The sequence below is a fragment of the Protopterus annectens genome, chromosome 11.part0, assembly GCF_019279795.1.
Source record: "Protopterus annectens isolate FY-2018-M chromosome 11.part0, PAN1.0, whole genome shotgun sequence".
Lineage (NCBI taxonomy): Eukaryota > Metazoa > Chordata > Ceratodontiformes > Protopteridae > Protopterus > Protopterus annectens.
The window spans coordinates 285298839-285320736 of NC_056745.1; the positions used below are offsets into that span (position 1 = coordinate 285298839).

The 21898-nt window shown below is 42.0% G+C and overlaps 1 protein-coding gene across 1 annotated transcript in view; it reads right to left on the bottom strand.

Moving 5' to 3' along the window:
- Window positions 1-21898, bottom strand: part of UTP20 (UTP20 small subunit processome component) — a gene marked incomplete in the record, with an annotated part of 2478305 nt that overhangs the window by 1464005 nt on the left and 992402 nt on the right. Inside the window, 1 exon segment of the mRNA XM_044087776.1 lies at window positions 15505-15584. Within this exon segment, the coding sequence (XP_043943711.1) occupies window positions 15505-15584 (80 nt within the window).

A 21898-nucleotide genomic window follows, 5' to 3' on the forward strand; every position in this document is an offset into this window, starting at 1 on the left:
AGACCGATACAATTACAGACCCTTAAGTCTGCTCAGCCTCAGATGCAAAGCCATGGAAAGACTAATCATGGAATCGATCAGAACATACGTAAGCTGGAAACACTGGACCTGTCTCAGTTTGGAGTCATCAAGAGCAGGTCACGCTTACTCAACCTGTTACATTTTTATGAAAAGGTCACCAAAGCAATGAATGAAGTTGAAACGGAACATGATGCATACCTTGACTTGGCCAAAGCTTTTGACACAATTCCCCACTGAGGCATAGTTGAAAAGCTGAATAAACCCCTATGTCATCACCTGCTGGATTGCCAACTGGCTCACAGATAGGATACAAATAAAATACTGGAAGTTAATTCCATAAATAGACCAGTCACTAGTGAAGTTCCCCAGGGTTTTGTGCTGGGACCTCTCCTGTTTGTCATCTACTTTTCTGAAGTAAAAGCCAACACACCAAAGGGTTCTGGCTGACTAAGTTTGCGGATGACTGATGTCAAAATCATGGTCTGAAACTACATACCAAAGAATGCATTATTGTATCCTTTGGGAAGTCATCTACCCCAGGGAACTACCACACTGACAATATGCCCCCAAAGGTTCACCCAGTTGTTCGAGATATAGGAACTTAAGTGGACAGTGACTTAACCTTTGACCAACATGTGTATTGTTGCAAGAAAGTCCTTCTATATTGCCAGCTTATAAACAAGATTGTGTCTAGATCTAGGGATGTCATTGTCCCCCTTTACTCAGCCCTCATTAGGCAAATCATTGAATATAATGTCCCCTTTGGCATGTATCTGTATAGACACACACAACTAAAATGTCCACAGAGATAACTCAATAAAAGAATATAAGGCCTAAACAAGTCCTACATGGACCAACTAAAAGCCCTGTCACTATACTTAGTTTCTTAGAGACTTAAGAGGTGACCTGCATCTGGCATACAAGGCATCCTCCCACCCATTATGTATGGATTTACTGCATACTAGCAAGTCAAATGGCATGAGAAATACTCAGTTTAGCGATCTAAACCACCTCTGCAACATCAACAAAACAATGTGGAGAGACAAGTACAATTTGCAGAGGATACCACTGCTTTGGAACAGACTCTCCATCCACATAAAACAAAGTTCATCCCTGTCCATTTTCAAGTGCAACTTAAGATTTATGAATGGGAAACAGATGCTTTATCCCCTCAAATTATCTATGGTACGATCCCAATTTTTCTTATTAGAAACCATATATAATTATCAACTATGGGTTGGGTAAGGCCAAGATATAAACAAATGGAACAGATTATTTTGAGCACAAAAAGGGAAATTAGGTGGGCTTAAAATGGCCCGCAAGGGCAGCTAGCCTAGTACTTACCTATGAATCCAATAACCACGGAAGCAGTTCACCAGCGATGACCAACACACTTTATTGCAAGCACAGAAAACAAATCACTGCAAAACGTAAACGCTGTTAACATCCACCAATGCGTTTTAGTCTCCACAAACATGTAAGACTTCTTCAGACTAACAAATGTAATTTAAAATCACCTAATATACTCACATGTGGTCTGTGCCGACATAAAATTAATTAAATTCATGATTAACATTAAAAACATCTGTTTACAAGGCTCATTTGAAGTTACCATTTACAACTGTTAAAACACATTTCGATATTTGATTTTAAAAAACTCCCTTCTTCATTAGTTTAAAATTCATGATCACTCAATAATTTATTTAAAACCACATTAAATAAATAAATACAAATATAATAAAAACTACTAAATATTTACCTATGAACCTATTAAAATTAAAGAAGGTAAATGAGAAAGTCAGTTATTAACTTAAAGACTGATGGGATTTTTCGAGACTCATTGTAAATGATTCATTTACAAATCAACTGTGTTTTGTCACCACTGATGTTAAAGATTTGTTTACATCTATTCCTTATACTTTAGGAATGGAGCACTTCCACCTTAACTTAACCTAATGGAAAATGTGTTAAAGAACAACTACATACATGCTGAAGGAGAACGCTACTAACAAAAGTTGAGAGTTTTTATGGTGGCAGCTTGTAACTTCGTATTCGCCAACACATTGATGGCTGAATGGGACAGAATATGTCGAACACTGAATTTGTGAACTCCAGGGGCCTGTATATAATGTCCCTGAACAACATATGTATTTTTTTGGATTGACACTAAAGAAAAATTTGGGGAATGTTTTGATCATATTAATAACACCAGAGCTTGTTTTCATTTTACTCATGAGATGTCTAATGCCTGGATGTTCAAATAAATAAGGATCTAAAAACAGTTTAATTTTTAACATTTTCTAAAAACCTATATACTCTAATTCCCTCCTACACCACTAAACCACAGTAGTGGTCATACCCACTTTCAGAAAAAAGAGATAGCAATTAAAGTCTACTGCTGAAACTCTTTCTGGGATAAATGAAGTTTTCTTTAACTTGTATATTAAAAATGAAGTCAATAGTGTTTTAAGCTTAAAATGATTTTAAAATTGTACATTCTTTATATGCTTTTTATATATTTTTTTACATGTTTATAATATTTTGTAGGTATCTTACATTAAGTGCTTGTTATACTTTGTTGCTACAATATACTCTGCATTGTTTGTGTGCTATCCTTAATAAAGGCCATGGCACTCTATTATTAGTATTGGTTTGAAATGGTGCAACAGATCACATGGTTAAATAAAGATTTTAAAATGAGGCCTTGGAGAAAGAATAGTTGTGTAAAATCTTACCATAACCATAGATGTCCTTCTTTTCTATATGCTGCAGTATTCATAACATAAGGGAGTCTGCCTACGGTTGACTTGTATGCCCGGACAGTATCCAAAAGCCTTAATGCTACTGCAAGATACGTGCTCCGCCACACTACACAACGTGTATGTTGGCCATAAAGACACATCGGGTTTAAAGTGGACATTAGCAGGCACATACCTCAGAACCGTATGCCACCCAGCACCAGCCTGAGATTCTAGCTGAGAAACACATCAACAAGAAAAGTACAGTTGTGTACACTTACCATAAATGTAGATGTTCGATTGTATTCACTGTTGCAGTCATTACATTTGGGTTATCTGCTTGCAGGTAGCCCTCAGTCAGCCTGATTAACAAAGTCTTGGGTTCTGCGTTGGTTGCTGTCCCTTCTTCCATGAATTCAGGTCGTCAGGGGTATAAAACATGCAGCCGATGCCATTACATCAGTTTTTCTTGCCCCAGATGTCAGGTGCCCCCCTAATGGGAAGCAATTAAATATAAAATTACAATGATATACCTCCAACAAAAAAGCAAATACTCCAAAAAGGCTTTTAAGCATAGTAAAGGAAAGTAGAGGTATAGCCAAAAGAAGTTAGGGGGCTGGAGAGAGGGTAACCAGGACTGCAAAAGTTAATAAACTGGAACATCTACATTTATGGTAAGTGTAAACACAACTGTACTATGTTCTTCGTGTTTCACTGTTGTGGTCATTACATTTGGGTAGATTTCCAAAGCCATGGTTGGGAGGAGGAATTTAGATAGCATTAGGACCAGCTATAAGGCCCTGCAAGACTGCAGTGGCAAAGCCAGCTCTGGATTTAGAGAAAATTGGCAAATGATAATGCTTGGTGAAAGTATGCACAGAACTCCAGGTAGCAGCTTCTAGGAAGTCCTGGTAGGGACGCCTCTGAAAAAGGCTGTAGAAGTAGATGCAGCCCTGGTGGTGTGAGGTCTAATCCCTCAATGGTGCTTATAGCAGAAATGAATGCAATGGCCTATCCATTTAGAAATGGTTTGCTTTGAAATAGCCTTCCCCTCTGCCCCTGAAGCAAATGCCACCAGCAGTTGTTCAGATTTCCTTTGAAGTTTAGTCCTGTCCAAGTAGAATTTAAGTTGTCTGTGCACATCTAAGGAATGCGGTATCCATTTCCCTTTGTTCTGTGGATTGAGAAAGAAGGTTGGCAAATGAATGGACTGATTAAGAGCCACACTGGATACCACCTTGGGCATGAAGGATGGATTGGTTCTAAGATGATGAAAGGCTCCACTGCCATAAGGGCCTGTAATTCAGATACCCTTCTAGCTGCAGTGATTGCTAAAAGAAAAGCTGTTTTCCAAGAAAGAAATTTTAAGTCTGCAGTAGCAGCTGGCTCGAAAGAAGGTAGCATGAGTTTCTCCAAAACAAAGTTACAGTCCCAGGCTGGGGTTGGAGCTCTCCTGGGTGGTCTCAAATTTGTGGCCCCTCTGAGGAACTGCTTGAGCAGTGGATGAGAGAAGAGGGGAGGTTCTGTGTTATAATGATCTGAAATGGCTGAGGTGTGGATTTTAATGGAGGAAAAAGACAAGCCCTTGTGAAGCATCTCAGTTAAGTATTGTAAAATCTGAGGTAAATTGGGTGCTGCTGTGCTCATCCCTTGAGATTGGTTCCAGGCACAGAATCTTTTCCATTTTTCAGCATACGATTTTCTAGTACTAGGCCTCTTGGCCTCTAAAATGATATCCATCACAGGTTTACTGAGGGATGGTAAAGGAGAGATTATGTAATTAGCCAGGCTGCAAGGTTCTGTGTTAGAAGCTGAGGGTGCAGAATCTGGTTCTCCTGCTGAGACAGCAGGGAAGGAGTCTGAGGCAGGTGCTATGGAGATAACTGTGACACACTGCGCAGGAGGGGGTAACAGTGTTGGCGCAGCCAGTCTGGAGCAATCAAAATCATCCTTGGTTTGTCCTGTTTGATTTTTAGTAGTACTTTGGAGAGCAGAGGCAGAGGGGGGGAAGGCATGGACTGATAGGTTTTTCCAGCTGAAGGACAGAGCATCCACTTTCCAGGCTTGTTTGTGGGGAGTCCATGTGCAAAATGTGTCCAATTGGTAGTTCTGGGGAGAGGCAAACAGGTCTACATCTGGGCTCTCCATTTGCTTGTCAACATGTTGAAAATCCTTGGCTCCAGTTTCCACTCATGAGGGTCCATGAGGTTTCTGCTTAGTCCGTCTGCCAGTGTATTTAATTTCCCTGGCAGGAATTGAGTTTGTAAGTGCCCTTGGGAGCTCAAGGCTGTGTTCCACAATGCCATGGCGAGTCTGCAGAGGGGGGTAAGAATGTGTACCCCCTGTTTGTTAATGTACCACATAACAGTGGTGTTGTCCATCTTTACCATTAGTTGTCTTGGAAGAATGTGGTCCTTGAAGGCTGTCAGAGTATTCTGTACAGGTAACATTTCTTTTTGATTGATATGCAGGTGCATTTGATTTGGGTTCCATTTGCACTGAATGCGCTTCCCTGTCAGGTGAGCCCCCCATGCATAGTCTGATGCATCTGTTGTTAGGGTTTGGGCGGCAGGGGGTGGTGTGAAAGGTAGTCCCTTGTTTTGGTGGCAGGCCTTTGCCCACCAAAGGAACTCTAGGCATAGGCAAGGTATGATAGGAATCATTGCTTCTAGATCCTGAGAATGTTGACACCATAGGCTTTTTAGATACCACTGTAGTTTCCTCATATGCAGTCTTACATATGGAATTAGAAGACTGCAGGAGGCCATGAACCCCAAGGCTTGCAGTACTTGCCTTGCAGATAGCAGGGTTTTTGTGGCCACTTGTTTGAAGTAGGTGGTCAAATTAATTTGTTTATCTGGTGTGAGATAAGCAATCTAGGAAGTTGTATTCCAGCTTGTTCCCAGGAATATAATTTGATGACAGGGTACCAGGTGTGATTTCTTTTTCTTTATGGTGTATCCCAGACAAGTTAGAACCCTTTGTACAAAGGCCAGATGATTCAAAAGTATGTCCTGGCTTTCTGCCTCAATTAGACAATCGTCCAGGTATGGGTATATTTGAATATTTCTTTGCCTGCAAAATGCAACAACTGGAGCTAGGCACTTTGTGAATACTCTGGGTGCAGTAGATAAGCCAAAGGGCAGTGCAGAGAACTGATAGTGTGTGTAGCTTGCTTTGAAGCGTAGGTATCTTCTGCAAGATTCCCTGATTGGAATGTGCAGGTATGCTTCTTTTAAATCTAATGTTGTCAAGCAGGCATCTTTGCCTAGCATAGGAAGTAATTGGTGAAGAGCCAGCATCTTGAATTTTGGAATCTTCAAAAAGGTGTTTAGAGTAGACAGGTCCAGGATAGGATGCCATGAATTGTCTTTTCTGGGTACCAGGAAAAGTCTTGAGTAGAAACCTTGCCCCTTTTTTCTCTTCTGGTGCCAGTTGAATAGCCCCCATGCTTAAGTGAGAAAGTACTTGTTTTTGGGCCTCTGCCCACTGATCTGGGGGTAGGTCCGGCCACCTGCTTGGCACTGGCAACATGTGGAAGTGAAATCTGTATCCCTGGGACACTATATTTAAAACTCATTTGTCCTGGGTAATACGTTCCCAGTTCTTTGCATGAAGAGCAATCTTTCCCCCAAAAAGGGCAGTCAGTTGATAAGCGCTTGGAAATTTTAAAAGGAAGTCATTGAGACAGTTTGCCATGGGGGGGGGGGGGAGTCTTATTACTCCCAGATTTGGAAGTGGAGGCCCCCCCACTGCTTAGTCCTGTGTGTCCCCTGGGACTAAAACCTGGGGGGTTTGCTGTGTCTGGGTTTGGCTTGAGAAGACCTGGAAGGGGTTGGAAAGGACCAATTCTTAGAGGGCCAGTGCTTGCTAAATCTAGGAGGCTGAACTTGTAAAAAATCTTTAACAGTGTGACTCAGGGACCCTGTAGTATCTGTCAGGTTTTCTGGGAGCTGGAGGCAAGGAATCAGGGGCCAAACTAGATTCTGAAAAAGCATCAACAATGTCTAGTACAGGAGGAATAGCTAAAGCCCTATGCTGAGGAAGGAGTAAGAAATCCCTAAGCCTCTTTTTTGAATCAGAAAAATCCTGGCTTTCCCAGTGGAAATGCTCCCTAAAAGTATGTAAGGTTTCCCCAAAAGAAAATCCTCTGGAGGGGAAGCAGAGGGAATGAAGTCCTCTGCATCAGAATCCTCATAAGTAGATAAGGGCAAATCCAGATCATAAGAAGAATCAGAAAAAAACAGAATCCTGGATCCTGGTCAGAAGATTCATAAACAACTTCAGTCCTAGGCCTCTTAGAGGGGGGGGGGGTTACCCCAGATTAGCGTTATTAGGTCTTCAGCCATTCTTATCATTTGTTTTTTAGGCATAGGGGCCTGAACATGTGGCCTGGGTGTTGGTTTCTTAGGCATGATTCGAGAATTAGGCCTAATTGAAGAAGGAGGCGTCAGTTTAATATGCAAGTCCGTAGGCCTGAATACACCCTTCAGAAGCCGGTGCCTGCACAGTGGCTCTGGACTAATCCAAGGTAAAGACATCTGCAGGCTCCATAGTTGAAGCATCTAGCGGCATACCGGACTCCGAATGGGTTTCAGTAGAGGCCTGCGAATCAGATGTAGCGGGTATCAGGGGCTGCGAAAGCACCTCATCGAGTACTGGTGACTGGCTTAGGAGAAGCATCGTCAGCAGTTTTCGACCTCGGCAGCCTGTATCTATGCATTTTTTCGGAATCCTGGTAGTCGGGATGGCTAACTGACGACATTTCAAGATAATTAAACTGAGAACCAAAAGATTTACAGGTGAAAATATACAGACGACAGATAGTGCGTTGATTAAATAAAGCAAAAAACTGACAGCAAGGTACGTCGTCGTCAGGGCCTAGGCAAGGAATACAGTACGGATGAAAATCTTTATGAGGCATTTGCTTTCCACAACTAATGCAATTAACTTTTACTGACATCGGTAAGGAGCAAGAAAAAGTTTCCCCAATGGGGTACTTAGCTTTAATTGAAGACTTCGGTTCTGAAACTCGAAAAAGAAAATTTCAGGAGTTGGCCGACCAGCACTTGCGAACTGCTTCTGCTTCGGGCACCACACGGCAAGAAAGACTGATGTAATGGCGTCGGCTGCATGTTTTTTACTCCTGACAACCCGGCGTAATGGAAGAAGGGACAGCAACCGACACAGAACGCAAGACTTTGTTAATCAGGCTGAATGAGGGCTACCTGAAAGCAGATAACCCAAATGCAATGAATGCAACAATGAAACACGAAGAACACCTAGGTAAGCATCAGGAGGAAGGCAAGGAGGGGAAAGCAATACTGCAGCATATAGAAGAGAAGGACAGCTATGATTATGGTAAAATTTTACACAACTATTCTATGTCCTTCTATTCATATGTTGCAGTATTCATAACATAAGGGAAAATGCCAAAGCTCAAGCTTGGAAGAGGTTGGGAGGAGGGTTAGCCGATGCTTTTTCAATAAATCCATGCAGGACTGCTCGTGCAAACCCAGCTCTGGACTCAGACATGCTATCAAGCTTGTAGTGTTTACTGAAAGTATGGGCAGAGGACCATGTAAGCTGCCTCCAGTAAGAAGCCAATGTCCAAACCTTTAAAGAATGCCCCCGAAGAAGAAACTGCTCTAGTAGAGTGGACCTTCACAGGGCAAGCAAGGGTCTTGCCATTCGACAAATAACAAAAGGAAATGGTTTTACAAATCCAGTCAGAAACAGCTTGCTTGGAAACTGACTTACCCAGAGCTCTTGGGTGGTAAGAGACAAACAGGCCGTCAGATTTGCAAATAAGCCTTGTTTTGTCAAGGTAGCATCTAAGCTGCCTGTGCACATCCAAGATGTACAATATTCTCTTGCTAAAACACTGAGGTGAAGGAAAAATTGTAGGAAGGTTAATGGACTGATTTATGGATAACTCATTAACCATTTTGGGCATGAAGGAAGGGTTAGTGTGCAGAGAAAATCCTATCTCTGTGAAAGACAGTGAAGGGAGGATTGGACATCAGGGCCTGTAACTCTGAAACCCTTCCAGCAGAGGTAATGGCCACTAACAAAACAGTCTTACAGGTACAATGCTCCAGGGAAGAGGAGCTTGCTGGTTCAAAAGGTCCCAGTGTAAGCTTCTCCAGCATAAAACTGAGATCCATAGGAGGAGGTATTGGTGTTCCTTGGTGATCCGATATGAAGGACACCTTTTAAGGAACATGTTGACCTCTAACCTAGAGGCCAAAGGATGAGTGATAGGTAGATAAGCAGAGATGGCTGAAACGTAAGCTTTCACTGAAGAATAGGACGTCCCAGCCCTTGTCAATTCACACAGATAGGATAAGACCACAGGGACATTAACTGGCAGCTGTTGTAGGTCCTTTTATGACACCAGATGGAAAGCCTTTTCCATTTGGAAATGTACGACTTCCTAGTTGCTGTTTTTCCTGCCTTCTGCAGAACTTTTAGCACATTCTCAGAAAAAAGGTGTCACTAAGGGATTAAAACCCTATCACCCACAACGTCAGATTCAGAGTGGACAGCTGTGGATATACTAGAGTCCCCTTGCCCTGTGTGAGTAAATCCATCCTATGTTGTAACTTGTGATGACTGCTTCTGGCTACGTGCAGGGGAAGGGGGAACCAGTGCTGCCTTGGCCAAAAGAGAGTCACCAACAAGATTTGTGGCTGATCCTGCTGAATCTTCAGTAGGACCTTTTGTAGAAGAGGCACGAGAAGGCATGCATACAGAAACACCCCCTTCCATGAGAAAGGCAGAGTTATCCACCTTCCACACCAGGGGATGTGGGACCCTGGCACAAAATTTTGGAAGTTGTCTGTTCATGGGGGAAGAAAATAAATCTACCTGAACTGTACCCCAACGATGGATTAGATCCAGAAACATCTCTGTGCAACATCCATTCGTGGGATTGGGTCATGGACCTGCTTAAAGAGTCTGCCACTGTATTCTGGGCTGAGGGAAGATACACCACCTGTAGGGAGATTTGGCTTTATAGGGTTAATTCCCAGGTGAGTAGGGCTAGTTTGCATAGAATATAAGACTTCATTTCCCCCCTGATTGTTGATGTACCAAAGAGCTGTCATGTTGTCTGTGAACCACCTCAGTACTCCTGGAACATGAAGATTTGCAGTGCAAAATTAAGTGCCTTATCTCCTTTACACTGATGTGCTCCTGGCCCTGCTTGGGAGACCAAACATCTCTGACACCCCCCCCCCCCCAGGCTTGTAGAGTTGCACCCCAACCTGTGTCTGAAGCGTCTATGAATAACTCTAGGGAAGGAAGGGGTGGCTGCAGTGGTAGGCCAGGGTTTCTGTTTAACTGATGGATCCACCATTCTTGTTCCCTTTTTAAGCAAGGCAGGAGTGGAATCCGGAACTTTTAACAAATGTAAGTGTTGCATCCACACAGATTTTGGACACCACTGCAACTTCCTCATGTGTAGTCTTGCTAAGGGTATCATGGAGATGGTGGATGCCATGTACCCCAAAGAGACGAAGAAAGTCTCTGGCTGTCAAGGACTGGAGAGGAAGAACGCTCTGAAAATAGGAAGTCAGGAACAAAACTTTCCCCAGTGGAAGAGAAGCTAGCATTTTGTCTGTTTGTATTCTGCATCCCAGGGAAATGTGATCCTGCGAAGGGATGAGGGAAGACTTCTGGAAGTTTATAGTGGACCCTAAATTCTGTAGAAGGGCAATAATGAAGGAAAGGTTTCCCCGAAGAACTTCTGGGGACAGAAAATGAATCAGAAGGTCATCTAGGTAAGAGAAGATTTGAATTCCTTGCATTCTGCAAAATGCTGTAACAGGGGCCAAGCACTTTTTGAAAACCCTTGGTACTGTAGAGAAACCAAAGGGCCAAACACAAGACTGAATATGCGAAGAAGCTACAGAAAAATGTAAAAACTTCCTGAACATTGGGTGGATGGGGATATGAAGATAGGCAATCTTATATCCAGGGACACCATGAACCCCTGTAAAAGAATAACAGGGAGAAGGGAAGGTAGAGTCAACATATGGAAAAAAAGGAACTTTCAGAAAGGTGTTTAAAAGGGAAAGGTCCAGAATGTGTCTCCAGGGGCAGTCCGTCCTGGGAACCAGCAACATCCTGGAGTAAAATCCCTTTCCTTGCTGGGAAGTGGGAAGCTCTTCAATAGCTACCTGAGAAATCAGGTTTGTGATGACCTGAGGAAAGAAGCTCAACTGATCTTTGAGGGGGTGGAGGAATCCCTCTGAATGACAGGAATTTTTCCCAAACTATGAAATATCCTGTTTTGATTATGGAAAGTACCCAAGAGTTCTGAGTAATCGGTTTCCAAGCAGCAAGTGATAGGCTGAGATGATGAGACAAGGGGGTGGATGGCCCTGGGGGCTGTTAGTCACAGACTACCTGGCTTAGGTTGGGACTGAAAGGACGGTTTTGAGGCAGGGGTGGAAGAAGCAGATTTACAACAGGTTGGCCTTCCTTGGTCCCCTCTTACTTTTGGAAGGAGATGACGGAGGTGGTTTTCTAATAAAGGCAGTCTTTGCTAGATAATTTCTTTGAAACTGTGGAACTGGAGAAATAAGAAAGTGTTTAAGATCCTGTAGCTCCTTTCCTTTCACCTGAAGAGACTTGAGTTCTGCTGCTGAACTCCCAAACAAGGCTTTGTTATCCAAAGGTGCATCCAGCAATTTGGCCTTGAAATCTTCAGGCAGAGGCTGTAGCCTAAGCCAAGAGTATCTTCTCAGAAAAGATCCAGAAGCATCAGCAGCATCATAACTGCACTTGACGGAGTGCCTAGTCACTTGTGCAGAGGAATTAAGAATAGCTGTTAATTTTCATTTTGCTGGGGAATCTGGGATATCTGCCAACATTTTCCCTGCATCTACCAGAAGGGTCAGGGAGTACTTTGCCATGTGTGTCTGATAATTTATTGCACTAAAGGCCAAAGTGGTAGAAGTGTATACCTTTTTCCCCAAACATTCCATGACCTTACTCTCCTTATCAGAGGGTAACAAGGAAGTGGATGATAGCAATTTTAAAGCCTTATCCATGGAAACAGAAATGGTAGCTGGGACAGAATCACGAGCATTGAACAGGAACTTGGAGTCCTTGGGTACCTTAAAGAACACTTGGGGACAGGAGGCTGAGAGTCTGGACATTTGGAGGCAGCCGAGAAAACATCCAGAAAGGCAGGTAGGACTGGAGAGATAGCAGAAGGAGGAGGAGTGTCCATCTGCAAGAGGTCATAATACTTCTTTTGAATATCCAAAACATGGGAGCAGTGCCACTTAAAAAATTTTTTCATTTTGAGAATGTTCTCTCCAAAGGAGATGTCCTTCCCAGAAGAATCTGTGTCATTAGATTCCTCCTCTCGGGAGGCATACCCCAAGGGAGAAGCCAAATGGGTGGCATAGGCTAAGGACTCCTCTCCAGAGGAATCTGCCTCCTCTGAGGTAGTGTCCACAGTTGTCCTTTTGAAGAATGTGGAAGGAGAAAAGGGCTGCAGAGGAACAGAAGAAGGAGGGTGTTGGAGAAGGGACATAAAGGCATTAAAAGAGGCTTTGAGAAAAAGCTTCTTAATCAAGAAGCTGCTGAGGGGTAGCAGGAGACACGTTTAGTTTTAGCCCTCTTTTTAGAGCCATCCATATGATGAAATGTGGAAGGACCGGATGTCGGCCTACACTCAATACGGGAAGGCACATCTTCATGCACCGTAATTTGTATGACACCACGAGGGCCCTTGGATATAACAAGCCTGGGTTCCTCCTTGTTGCCCTGATGGGATGTCTGCCCTTCCCTTGCGGACGTGCCAGTGGACTTCTTCGGGGTCTCCACTGTGGTACCCGCTAAAGCTACATTCAACACCTTCAGCATTGTTTTCCGGGCCCGTACTGGCTTAGGGTGCAACAACCGGAAGAAAGGGCACAGCTGAAGGTTCAGGCTGTGATTTTTTGGCCTTCTTTGGTGCAGACTCATCCAAATGGCCATCACATTGAATATGCGTGCAAGGCACTTAAGTCGCTGGTTTTCTAAATATAACTTCAGAGAGGCTAGCTAACTCCTGAGGGTCTTAGGGATAAAGAATTTGCAAACAGGACACACTGTGTTGTCATGGTCAGGGCCTAGACAAAAAAGGCAAAGATCATGGGTGTCTATATGGAAACTGCTTTCCACACTGACACTTGCCCTTCCTAGCTGACATGAACCGAACAAACAAGCAGCAGCAAAAATTTTTAAAAGGCAAAACCTCAATGGGGACTTATCTGATAGCTGGAACACAACTGTTCTGACGAGCAAATGTGTGGAGCAGGCGATCGGACAGGCGGCAGAAAAGTATTGTGGTAGGTGCGTGCTGATGACCGCTTTATACTCAATGTCTCTTTATGGCTGATGTATGCATTGTGTAGTGCGGCAATGCATGTACCTCGCAGTAGCATTAAGACTTTTGGGCAATGGCTGGACGTACGAGTCAGCCAGAGGCGGACTCCCATATGTTATGAATACTGCAGCACATGAAAAGAAGAACATTACATAATCGTTCTGAAGAAGTCCTGTTTAACATGAGGAAAAAAATGCTTAAAAGTGAGTTTATTTTGTGTTTTTCAATAAATTAAGTGTGAAGTGGAGCAAGTTCAGCCCTGTGGTTGTTTTATATAGCAGTTATGTATTGGAGATTTTCATTTAGTTACCAGTGTTTGGGGGTAAATCGCTATGCACGTGTGGTTCCTGGCTTAAACTCCTGAACTATGACCTAAATACTACTAAATACTAGAAAGACATGTCTTGGGCAGGATGACAGTGAGTGTCTGACGCTGAAGTGACAATCCTGGGTGAAGCAGCACTTGTTCTGGGTCTGTTGCAAGACTGATGATACCTGGCAAAGTCAGTTATCAAGCCAGTGGTGCAGATTATGGTCTGGGGCATGCAGTTTGACCTCCAAAACAGCACTCTCACTGTAGCATACAGATGAAATGCAAGCATAAGTACTTGCACATCTATACTTCAACTCCGTATGGACTGGGTCATGGGAGGGATTAGAACCATACAAGAAAAAAAAAACCCCTAATTCTCACCCCGTTTCCATGGCTCACACACACTCGAAAGGAAGAGATGGAATGGAATGGAATGGGCCAATAAGGTGTATATGCCAGACAATCATGGTAGAAATATCAAGGATCTCAGACAGCTTTTCCAGAGGATGGTCCATAAGGATGGACTGGAACTGTAAAAACTGAAGACAATTTAGAGATCCAAGATATAAAATGTTGAAAAAGAATGCCATTCACCTCATTCTGCCTAAAGCTCTCAACTCATTTGTTTGTAGGAAAGTGTGCACAAACATAAAAACACCACCAGGCAAGTAATCAGAAGGACCATTAGATGCCTAGCCATACACACTTCTAGGAGACACAGGTACAGGTTCTTGCCACCCTTTTTCAAGTACTTAACTCTCACCTCCCAAGCAGGGCAGGGGCATACATAACCTTACTGTAAAATTTGTGTCTATCCACTCAACCATCAAGACCTTAAGGTACCCAGTAGTACTCTGTAGTCAATGGGACTTATGTCTGGAACTAAATAGGTCACGCAACAGCCCAGTAAGGATATTATTCTATTCCACCACAGATGTGTAGGAGGCATCCATATTTTTACAAAGGGAAGGGAATCTAGATGCTTCTACGCTGCATAAATGGAATTCTTTAGTATAAGTTTCTTAAGAAGGATGTCCAAACAGTCATCAGACTTCTTCATGAAAAACTTATTTATCCTTCTTTATAGAGAAGGCAGCAGTTACAAGCCACACCACTGACAGATATGTGAACCTGTTTACGTCTGGAAAGTAGGGGTTATCTAGGGGGAGCAGGCAATAAGTGTCAGGTGAGGGATCCCAACACCCAAGTAGTAGTATGTCAGAGATACTGCTGTGTCAAGACAGGGTCAATCTGGGTCATAGTGAGTGTCAAACCATACTCACTAAGTGTGCATACTTACATCCATGACAGCAGATCCCACCCACTGCTTGCCAAACAGCATGCTCACCTCTAATGTGGGGATATCCTCAGGGTCTACATATTTTGAGGACTCATGGAAATCTCCTCTGTAAACTTGTGATGGACTGCCTTCCTCTATAACTTCAGAAGGAGGCTCGATCTTACAAAATTCTACCACTGAGCCTGTGTAGAATAACTCATGGCCTCACTCCACAAAATGGATGGTTGGTACCTTTCTACAAAATAACAAGGGCAGGAAGGGCAATTTGCTCTGGCTATCCTCCAAGGATCCTATTTTCTGTGACATGAAAAAGGCATCTTGTCTCTTCCATCTTCTAGAAGTGGCAAGGTACAAGCATTAGCACTTTAAGGCACTTTGTTATGTTGTCACTCTCCCAGGAAGTGGCACTGTGAGTCATGGCTCAGAATCAAATGACTACAGACCACTATCTTTAAAAGCTTCAGCAATTTTCACTTCAAACATAGGAATTTTCCAAGTGTGTCAGACTCAACTTATGCAAGTAGGGCCGAAGAGTTTGAGAGGGTAGGGGATGGCTGTGCTTTCCTTACATACCAAAGAATGTCATGACATGTGCTAACAGAAGGCACATGTCCCCCTGAAGAAGGAAGCCACAGATTTTTCTTAATCATGAAGAGCTGTTGATAAAAGAAATGTCCACACTTAACAACCTTTGAAATAAGACCAGTATTTTATTAAATGCTTTGAGTCACATGGCCTAACCTACCTGCTAAGCAAGCCGCTTTTTCTAAATGTTCATAGTACACATTCCAGAATGCTTTATTATTCATTTCATTTGCAAATGATCTGAAAGAGAAAAAAAAAGTGTCCCAGTGAACTTCAAAGTCAGACAAATGGTACATTCAGATTAGCAACGAATCTTGTATATATCCAGACTGTGATGATTTAACATAGTTAAAAACCCACTTTTTATCTGCAGTGTCAACCCTGAATAATATATTTCTGGAAGACAGACAGTTTCAGGGATGACTTTAGTATTTGAGAAACCACTAAAACAGATTTGGATGGGAGGCTCTCAGAATAAATGAATGCATCACCCTAAGCAGAAATGTAGAAATCAGTGGCTCCCTCTCAATGTCCCTTTCCCGTCAGGACTTCGTCTACCCATTACGCAATTTGGATCACTGTAACATAAGTCAGTTGTGTTTTCAGTATCACAGCTGCTTGCATTTTTGAAAGAGAATACAAAAGCACTAGGCCATGGAACTGGTTTTCTTAATACAGCATATCTAAGCAATGCCTTGCAATGACTAGGCATTTAACCTGTTTTGAGTTGTGGGCACCTAATAAACAAAGTCAGCTGATGTTTAAAGTCTATGATCCTATGTACATTATTTTAAAATGCAATGTAACAGTAAACTAAGCCAACATATTTCAGAATAAAGAAAACTAAATGGGTATAAAAGAGCAGCAGGTTACTTCCTTCTTTGTAAAAAATAAAATATAAACACAGACAAATTGTGTTTGCTTGGCACTTCCTTGATTATCAATATCACCTAGTCAAGGAACAATAACACTTCAGAAAACAGCTATGACCACATACTGAAATTGTTACACGTTACAAATGCAAAGGAAAAATGTCACCAAACCAGGAACAGCAATAGGAAGATGCACTCAGAGTAACAAAGTTCTAGTTTCTTCACAAGAAAAGTCAATAAAAAGATAAAAGGAGCTTTAAAATAACTCTTCCGACAAGAACGTTATCCATGTCATCACAGTGTGTAAAGACGCCTCAACATTACTAACAAATAAATCATATCTGAAACATTAATTTTTAATGCAGGTTTGACAGAAAACCTCTCCTTCACTCTGGAGTTTCAATTTGTCCAGAGGCAATCATGTCACTGTTTCCTCTTTAAATGCAATATATATTCACAGTCTCAGCCTTTTATATGCTGACACCAAAATCTTTACAGACACTTTTTCCAAAATACATAATGCATGGTTTGTATTTTCATTACCTATGCCCGGAATACATTCATTAATCTGCATTACAAACACTGCAGCACATGTGACAGAGACAAATTACACCTTGCTAAAATATGTACAACTAACAAAAGTTTTCACACTAAATGGGTGACACAACTTAATAACATCAACAGTTCTGGACAACAAAAATGTTCTTACTAGATCAAGTGATCTACAAGGGGACCCCCTAGCACAGGCCTATTTCTGGGCTATATTTACTCTACAGTTAGCATTTTCTCCCCTTGAAGGTTCCAGGTTCAAGGCATATACACTGACATTAAAAGCTGCACTACAGGACCATACATAGCCTCTGAACTTAAGTATAACCAAAACGAGTCAGTCAGTAAAATCCTGTAAATAACACTATGCCAAAGAAGGCCAACTACATTGTCATGAGGATTTATAAATATGTACTTGCCCAATTTACAGAGAACTCCATCAGAAGTAAGAGAAGCCATCCAGATGGGACTCTCACAGATCAACTGATAAAGTTACCTGGGACAAAAGAACAAAGGTTCTGTACCCGATACCTTATTTGATGAGTCTATGACTGGGAAGAATCCTAATCAGTGTAAACCCTCATAGGAGGCAGAAGCCATAAGATGCCCAAAAGGAAAAGGCACAGAAGACTGAATCCAGTAGCATAAATGACCTGTGACTACTGGAAAGCAGTACAAGCAACAGACTGGTAAATGTGTAAGCCAAAATTGGTGGTAGCACAACTCTGAAATGGAAATGCAACTGAACCAAGCACTGGAAGCATCCGCAAAGGACAATTTATTAAAAGAGAGTAAAAGATAATGCAAATGTCAATGCACATGTGAAGAGTTTTTTTAAATGCCTTTTGATCCTCACTGTCTGCTGACCATTAGCCCTCTGACCATGATAAAGACCTTGCATAGTTCGAGAAATAACTCTGGAGCATGCAAAGAAGCTTGTCAACATTAGAGACATTGATATTTCACTGCTTCAATGACTATCACTATACCCATATACATGTAAGCCAGAGGTGCAAATATCCAATGGCAAAACTCGGAAGGGGACACAGAAAATACTAGCTCTGTTTGCAGATGACATAACAGTACTCTAATTCAGAACAAGATGTCCTTGTGCTGTAGATTTCTTTTTCCTCATGAGTGAAATGATTCATATTTTTTCAAAACGTATTAAAATCATATTTCAATATGTAACATAGAGTTACAATCATTGACAGAAAAAACAACCTAACAGCTTCTATTGTTATTTTCATGCAGTAACACTAAGAATTTTTACTCACTCCAACAGTATATAAATTGTGCAATTCCTGCCTTCCCTTAAATCTCAGTCATCCTCCTGTAATTTGATCTTTCCCTTTTCTACATAACTTCCAGCTCATTCAGCTCCTTTGCAATATACAGAACTTGATTTCCATTTATTAGTAATTTTTTTTTTTGGCAGCTAATGGCATTAAACTTAGTAAATCCTTACTGCGTCTGCTAAATTTCTATTTAATATCCCAGTTCAAAAAAAAAAATCCCAACTTGAAACCACTTTCTTCCACCAATATTTCTGTCAAAGGAGGCTGCGGCTGACCAAGTATGTGGATGACTGCAAACTGGGTGCAATTATTGAATCCGCAAATTACGTCAGTATACTGCAACAGGGTCCTACGCAGACCAGCGACTGGTGTCTTAGTCATGGTCTCAAACTGAATGCAAAGAAATACATCACCATTCCCTTTGGTAAAATCAATGTCCCTTCACACTATCAAATTAACAACAATACCCTACATACCTAAGAAGTGGTAAGAGATCTGGGATCACAAGCAGACTTTGACCTTAACTTTGACCACTGTGTGTACTGTAGCAAGGAAGGCTTTCTATGTAGCATAATTGATTAGCAAATGCTAGAGCAAAAGAGGTTACAACCCCTCTATACTAGTCACTAATCAGGCCCATAATGAAGCATAATGCCCCTTTCAGCATGCACTGCACAAAGCACCTGCAGCAATTGGAGAGACCTCAGAGGTTTCTAACTAAAACGATCAAGGGACTCCAGCATGTGCCTTACACAGGCTGACTAAAGTCCTTGTCACTATACTTATGCCTGGCTTACAGAGTAATCTTTGACCCAAACTTAATGAATTTGCTGCACATCTGTAAATCAAATGGGAGTAGGGCTACCTGTTCCAGGGGCCTAAACATGGCCTGTGACTTGAATAGGGCATGCTGAAGGAGCAGATTTGTCGCCCAGCGAAGGCCGTGTCTTTGGAATAGGCTGACAATTCATTTGAAGCAGAGCAGTCAATAGGAACCTGGATGAGTGGATGGGGCACCATAAATTCTTACCGGGGATAGCGCCCACAACCCTCCGGGACATGGGCAATCATTACTAAATACAATCCTGGGTATTGACTAGAGTATCTATGGTATTACATTGGGATGAAACAGCTACACTTGAAATGGCGTCCGGGTCAATAGCCTAGTAACCTTTTATGAACCTATACTTTTAATGCAAATTTTAAAGTTGGCCACTTTGTTACATTCCCAAACATGTACTTTTTACCTCTCTTTTCCTCATCATACATCCAGTATTTCCTATGTATAGGAGGAAAAATCTTCTAAAGTCTCCTTGGGGTATAAAAATATACCTGTGCCCACACTCCCATGCAAAAATCCTATTTTTTTTAGACATTGTTTTATACTTGGGAACTTTACACACTTACTGCTGTTCCTTTGTAAATTGCCTATCCCATTCTCTTTCCAAAGCTTTTCCAATTTCTCACTGATTCTTATAGCTGTTGTGAAACATTTTTATGCCCTAGTAATCATCCTTTTTTTAAACAGCTTCTGTTCTAGATTCAGTGAAAGACTCTACCAGAGTTGGCCTTTCTCTTCGCATTCCCCTATACTGTTGCAGAACATTCTGACACCATTCTGAACATTTCCAGGTTGCAGCAGGTAAAACAAAAGCCCCATCTATAAACTATGTGCCCATAGCAATTCTCACACCTTTAGGGCCATGAAAAAATGAAGCACCTAAGAGTATGGCTTACAAAGTGTTACCAGTGACAAAGGAGATGTAGGAAGAAATAAAGCAGAAATTAATACAAAAGGTAAGAGTGAAAGTTCTTCATTACAGAGCTGGACTATAAGACACAGGTAGTGAAAATATTTTTTGTCCCCTAGATACTTGGTGTAGGTCATTCATATTTCAATAAACTGGATGATAAAGCATAACCAGAAATAAAGTAACCAAATAACTTCATTTGTGAAGGAAAGAGGCCTAATGTTACAGTGGGTGAAGATGATTCCAGTGATGAGGCATGAGGTAGTCTAATATAAAGGATGTACTTTAAAGCTATACAGTTAAGGCTACTGTTAGGGTTACAAGTACAGGAATATAAATTAAAATGTAAAGATATGATGTTGGAGCAAGGCAGGACTAACTAACAGACATGGACAGTCTGCTTGTTTGAAGCAGGTGTCCGGGAAGAACAAAACACAACTAGACAGAACATTATGTATATACAATGACAGATGCCATATTGAAAAATAAGCTAGAAATGGGATGAAATAGAGATTTTGCAAACATAGTTCCCACATAAAGGGATCAAGAGTAGGCACGGAGAAGCAGGAGGAAATCGGAGAAAGTTAGCCAAGGAATTGAGAACCTGGGAGCACATCACTTAGGAAAGGAAAGTAAGAGCAACTACAGTTGCGTACACTTACCATAAATGTAGATGTTCGAGTGTATTCACTGTTGCAGTCATTACATTAGAGTAATCCTGCTGGCAGGTTGCCCTCAGTCCGCCTGAATCCCAAAGTCCTGCGTCCTGAGTCAGCTGCTGTCGCCCCTTCCCTGACGTCAAGTAGTCAGGGGTATAAAAGATGCGTCAGACACTGTTTTCTTTAGTTTTTCTTGCCCCAGATGTCAGGTGCCCCCCTAAAAGGGTAGCCAAAATTTATATATATATATATATATATATATATATATATATATATACACACACACACATATGCACCAATATAAACTTTACCTTCATCTACAAGCAAATACACCACATAGGTTGTATAAATCAGAGAAGAAAAGATAGGTTCCATCAGAAGAAAGGGGGGTGGCAGGTGGGTAACCTGGACTGCAAGAATAAATACACTCGAACATCTACGGTAAGTGTACACAACTGTACTATGTTCTTCGTGTTTCACGGTTGCAGTCATTACATTTGGGTAGAGTCCCAAAGCTAAGGATGGGAGGCTGGAGCTAAACAGCATTAAGAGTGGCTATGAGGCCCTGCAGAACTGCAGTGGCAAAGCCTGCCCTGGATTTAGAGTAGAGTGGCGGACGATAGAGCTTTGTAAAGGTGTGCACTGAACTCCAAGTAGCAACCTCTAAAACGTCCTTGGCTGGTACTCCCCTGAGAAAGGCTGCTGAAGTGGCTGCAGCTCTGGTTGAATGTGGCCTAATGCTCTTAGGCACTGGCTTGCCATGGTGTAAGTAGCAGAAACGAATGCAGTGGCCTATCCACTTTGAAATAGTCTGCTTTGAGATAGCCTTTCCTTGTGATCCTGCAGCATATGCCACTAGTAATTGCTCTGTTTTTCTGAAAACTTTGGTTCTGTCCAAGTAGAATCTAAGCTGTCTGTGTACGTCCAAAAATGCAGAATTCTCTCCCCCTTGTTCTGTGGAGTTGGATAAAAAGTTGGCAGATGAATAGTTTGATTAAGAGCTACACTGGACACCACCTTAGGCATAAATGTTGGGTTTGTCCTCAGAGAGACCCTGTCTGGAAAAAAAATGATAAAAGGTTCCACAGCCATGAGTGCCGGCAGCTCTGAAACTCGTCTTGCAGAGGTTATTGCTAAGAGCAGAGCTGTTTTCCAAGATACAAACTTTATATCAGCAGTAGCAGCTGGCTCAAAAGGAGGCAGGATGAGTTTTTCCAAGACATAGTTGAGGTCCCATGCAGGCATTGGTGATCTCCTTGGAGGCCTTAAATTTTTGGCTCCTCTAAGGTACTGTTTTAATAAGGAATGAGAAAAGATTGGTGGCTCTGTATTGTAATGCGCCAAAATGGCACAGGCATGAATTTTAATAGATGGAAAAGATAGGCCTTTGTCCAGCATCTCAGTTAAAATCTGAGGAATATTTGG